The 4,883-nt window shown below is 39.0% G+C and overlaps 1 protein-coding gene across 1 annotated transcript in view; it reads left to right on the top strand.

The window, feature by feature from the left end:
* Positions 1-3,541: 3,541 nt before the first annotated feature.
* Positions 3,542-4,883, top strand: part of cep85l (centrosomal protein 85, like) — a 59,455-nt gene continuing 58,113 nt past the window's right edge. Inside the window, exon 1 of the mRNA XM_043220393.1 lies at positions 3,542-3,634. Coding sequence (XP_043076328.1) covers positions 3,619-3,634 — 16 coding nt within the window. The 5' untranslated portion in view covers positions 3,542-3,618. The remainder of the gene's footprint in view (positions 3,635-4,883) is intronic.

The raw sequence follows: 4,883 nt of genomic DNA, 5'->3' as shown, positions 1-4,883 counted from the left end.
AGAGTTTATGTCTTACAAATAATTGCACAGAATTCGAAAAGACATAAAAAGTAGCAATTATTTTATTCATTTTCAGTGACGGAAATGGACTCCAAAATAATTAATACTAAAAGGCCGAATGCTAATTTCAGCCTTGCTGTAGTTTTAAAATAATAAATGTGCACCATTTGTTCAGAACTGCACATTAAAAATAACGTTTCTACGCTAGTCTACTGATAATCAAGTTTATGCACCAAAACCTAAAGGTTAATTTTACAAGACAATTTTTCATTCGTTCTCCAATCCTTCCAATCAAAAATACAGTTTATGTTTTTTTTTGGACTTCACCTTTAAGGTTTATATAGTTCAATCACCCTGCTCTCATGTTGATTTCCCACATGGTTCTGACTTGAACATGATCTACAATGGCCTTTTTTTTTTATCAAAACCGGTCTAAATTAGTCTTGTTTAGTTTTCATGCTTCAAGTAAACAGCCAATCCTAAACATAAGGGGCCAGTTACGTTTAACGACCTAACAGTGCGTGTTTAGTTGCTGTAAGGTGATTTGTTGTTCAAAATAGTTGCGTTCTCCCAGCAAAAATAAAGTGCTGAGGGTGCGTTTCAGCCCATGCAGAGCCAAATAACCATCAAAACGGATGCTTTAACGCTTAGTGGGTGCTGTAAGAGATGTTTTCAGCCTTGAACAATTTACCCCTCGGGAGCAATGAATGACACCGTGGTGAGGAGATGTTGTCTGTCGTCATGGTGACGAATTGCGTCCTATTGGGAGTTTAGGGACGAAGGTGCCGCAGTGGGTGATGATCGGATCATACAGGACAAGATCTGCTGCAGTCCCCAAGGTCGAAATCAAGGAGTCAGATGCATAAGTCAAGCACATTTTATCTTTCAAAGCTCTTTAACAGCAAGCCTTTCCACGTACTTTGCGCATCTTCTTTTTAGCCTCATTTCCAAGGTTAGCGTTTGAGTGTATGAAATGCATTTCTATACACCTAACAACGCTGTGTTTGTCCTTGAAATAAGGACATGCGTTTATTGATGGATGCGTTAACATGTGACTATAATAAGCTTCTGTTGTGAGATCGTATCCATTGACTGGATGAGTTGCTAGTGAAGTCTGAGCTCCCGTTAGACGCGGTCAAGGTCTGTAGAGCTTCAGTATTCCTCTCAGAGGAGAAGCTGAAGGTAAGATGAGACGTTAATGGATCCTAAACTTCCTGCAGACGGATCACTAGCCTTATCAATAATAAAGCGTTATTGATTTTATGTCTCCGAATGTGCCACCAAGGATACCCGAACTCACCATTACGTCGTTCGTGGGGAATCTTGGCATCTTGGACTTTCATTTCAAAGCGGATGGATGGATTTTATTTTTTTAAGGTTTTTATAAAAACAAATTTGTCAGAAATGTTTATCAATGTTATCAATAATAAAGAAGTTGTTTATACGGTATGTAACCGTATATAACTGACACGCATATATAATTTTTTTGCATTTTCAAAATTACAATGAAGTTACAATTTAGTAACTTTGTTGTAATTTTGAAAATGCAAAAATATATATATATATATATATATATATATATATATATATATATATATATATATATATAATTACAACAAAGTTACAATTTATATCTATCTTGCAATTTTTCAAAAAAGGTAAGGGATGGATTTTTAAAAGGATTTTATAAAAACAATTTTGTCAAAAAAATTGTATCTATCAGTAATAAAGAAGTTGTTTATACGGTATGTTACCGTATATAACTGATACGCACGTGTATATATAATTTTTTTTATCTTGTATATATAATTATATATATAATTCTATATTGCAATTTAACAAAAAGGTTGTAAGAGATGGATGGATTTTTTAAGGTTTTTATAAACAATTTTGTCAAAAATGTAATCTGTTTATCAGTAATAAAGAAGTTGTTTATACGGTATGTAACTATATAACTGATGCACACACACACACACACACATATATATATATATATATATATATATATATATATATATATATATATATATATATATTTTTTATCATTTTCAAAGTTGCAACGAAGTTACGTTTTTTCTTGCAATTTAACAAAAAAGGTTGTAAGAGATGAACACCTTAGAGGGAGGAAGAAAAAGTGGCATAATGATAGATGGATGACCAAAATACAGACAGATAGGCCAATGGATGAATGCCTCGACTAACAGATGGAGCGACAGACAGAAGGTTATATAGAATAAACAGACCCATAGATAGATGTCCAGAGAACTTAATATGATTGTAGATTAAATTTATTCAAAACCCTTTAGGTGAGAAGCTTTTGAAAGCCTTGCACGTGTTGCCTCATGTCAGAAGCATCTGCTTGAGTGATTGAGTGCGAGCATCTAAGCCACCGAATGTCTAAAAGAGCACCTAAACTCTATTGTTTTCTATTTCTAGCAGATATGGAGTTTCGTTCCTTTCAGCCCCGAGCGAGACCAATCTTCTTTAAAGGTAAGCACGGACATCTCTGACCCAACGTTCATTCCCGCCGCGAGCTCTAAAGGCTGATAAAGAAGAAAGCCAGCTGTTTGTTTGAGGCGTTGTGATCTTCTCGTGTTGCACGTGATTATATGAACAGGACAGAACTGAACGTGTTGCTCTGGCGGTTGGGGTGTAGCTTGATTGCATAAACCCAGAGGTGGAACGCGAACGTTGTTTTTCACCTGGAACGCTTCAGGGGGAGAAAAACATCAGTCACTACGACTAGCAGGTTTACGGAGCAAACGCTGTACTAGAAAGAGCTAGTTTGCTCTGCTTTCGTGATGAACGTTGACGTGAATGCGCGTGAAGTTGGGCGGCGCGTCCTGCTTTGCACGGTCAGCCGTCGCCCCGCTAACCGGAAAGAAAAATTGCTGATCGAGAAACACCGCGTTAGCAAGTTTGTGAAATTTGCAACATCTTTCTCGGCGTCCGAACAGCGTTAGCAAAAACTCGTAACTCGAAGTAAATCAGTTGCTAACAGCATAAACCTGCATTTTCACCAAGAGTTTTAAAGAGTCAGTTTACGGCTGAAAACTAAACAATGAATTTATCAGAAAATGTGAGTTGGTCGCTTATTAGAGTAAATACAATTTTTGTGTGAGCTATTCAAGGTATACATGCTTTGACTCTTTCTTTTAGGTAATTCACTTTGTGAGGCACATGAGAATCAGAGTCTGCTCCAGTTCCACAAACACTTCATAAAGGTCCCTCTGACCTAGACCGGTATTGATCTTTGACTACGGTTTCTAGCGTGGCTGTTGAGACCGGACGCCTCCTGCTGAGATCTGTTTAACAAGAGTCCCACTAGAGTGCCTCTGGAAAACTACAAAGTCAGAAGTCCTGACCTTTCAGTTCAAACAGAAGCTAATGGGCGTCAAACAAAGGCCGACGGGTTTTATTTTTATTTCGTTTCCACTCGAGAACCAAATAAATAGTAGAACAAATGACGCTTAAAAGCAAGCCATTTCGCCACATCTGTTCAAAAGTGTCTGTGATGCGTTTCATGCGATTTCATTGGCCGACGGAGTTCCTCACAAGGTAACGCACGCTTACCAAACACCACTTCCTCCCGCTACTTCTGCATAATGTGCATTTCCCATGTCGACCAACAACTGTAAGTTTTGCATCCGTACAACTATATTTTTCGCTTCGATCGAACTGTAAGTCTCTCCTTTCCAGGCGAAACCAGACTAATGTGGGGCATGGCTATTTGTGTTGGCGCTTGATCTGATTTAAATTTGAAAATAGGCTTTGAGACTCTAAGTAATGAGTGCGGGTGACGTTTCATGCTGTACGTTTGGAGACAAAGATCGTATTATGGGAATAAGAATTCAAGAAGCATGTTATTCGGATTAGTTGTTGCATATTTCATGTAGAATTCCGGTTGATATGCGTGTTGTCGAGAAGCAAAGACCTTTGTTTAGAGCGACCAGGTATTGTAAGCAGAAAGTTATGAAATGAATGTAAATGTACACCAAATACTGACCGGTCATACTTAAGCCTGGTACTGTTACTATGGACGGCATGTGCAGGTCCGCTGTGTTCAAACGCAGCCGCTGGTTTCCTGGCAGAGAGACAGGAAGTGGGGGCTGGGTGCAGTCTGCACTAGTCCGATAGCATGCACAAAAACACTGATTCTTGATGCCCTGGTTCGTACGTCCCACTCGCACCGGACCGAATTATTCGTGCGTTTCTCTCCCAAACCAGCCCCCGAGCCGTGGCAAAATACAGGAGGGAAATTGTCAACGCTGGTGGTGTGGTGAACAGCTCTCGCTCAGTCCTCTGAGAGGAAATGTGTTGTTTGGGTTGAGTAGCAACAGCCTCCGTTCTTCTCCAAAAGGGTCAAAGACCTTTGTTCTGTAACAACACGATCGCTGGTTAGAAAAATGAGATTTGTTTATGGAAAACACTCTAGAAATGTTATCTCGCTCTGCGCCGGTGTTGATTTTGATCGGTGCCAGTTGATTCTGTAATATTGTATTGTTTCAAATGCAACGTATTACCACAAACGCTCCCGACATGTTTTCCAGAATATTCAGGTGCCACTTTCAGCGTGATATTATTGATTTATTTTGAAAATCGTAATTCACATCACTCACGCCAAATCGACTCCGCAAAAGTGCCACAGAAGCACTTCTAAAGTGGCATTTAGGTGCGATCAATAGTGTTCAGAGGTGATGACCATTTGAGAACTGGCATAATTTAGCCTGGCTTTCATATGACATTGTGCCTTTATTTTAAAGCAGGCACAGAGCAGCCTTAACTCAGCTGTGTAAAATACCTTTGGGAAAGTAATAGCACACCTCTACTCAATAGATAATGAGATAAGTTATCATTTGTGTCTTTGTCAAAACAGCCTGGGA

The sequence above is a fragment of the Puntigrus tetrazona genome, chromosome 20, assembly GCF_018831695.1.
Source record: "Puntigrus tetrazona isolate hp1 chromosome 20, ASM1883169v1, whole genome shotgun sequence".
NCBI classification, from domain to species: domain Eukaryota; kingdom Metazoa; phylum Chordata; class Actinopteri; order Cypriniformes; family Cyprinidae; genus Puntigrus; species Puntigrus tetrazona.
Note: the sequence above shows the minus strand (reverse complement) of the source record. Positions and strands in the feature narration are given on the sequence as shown.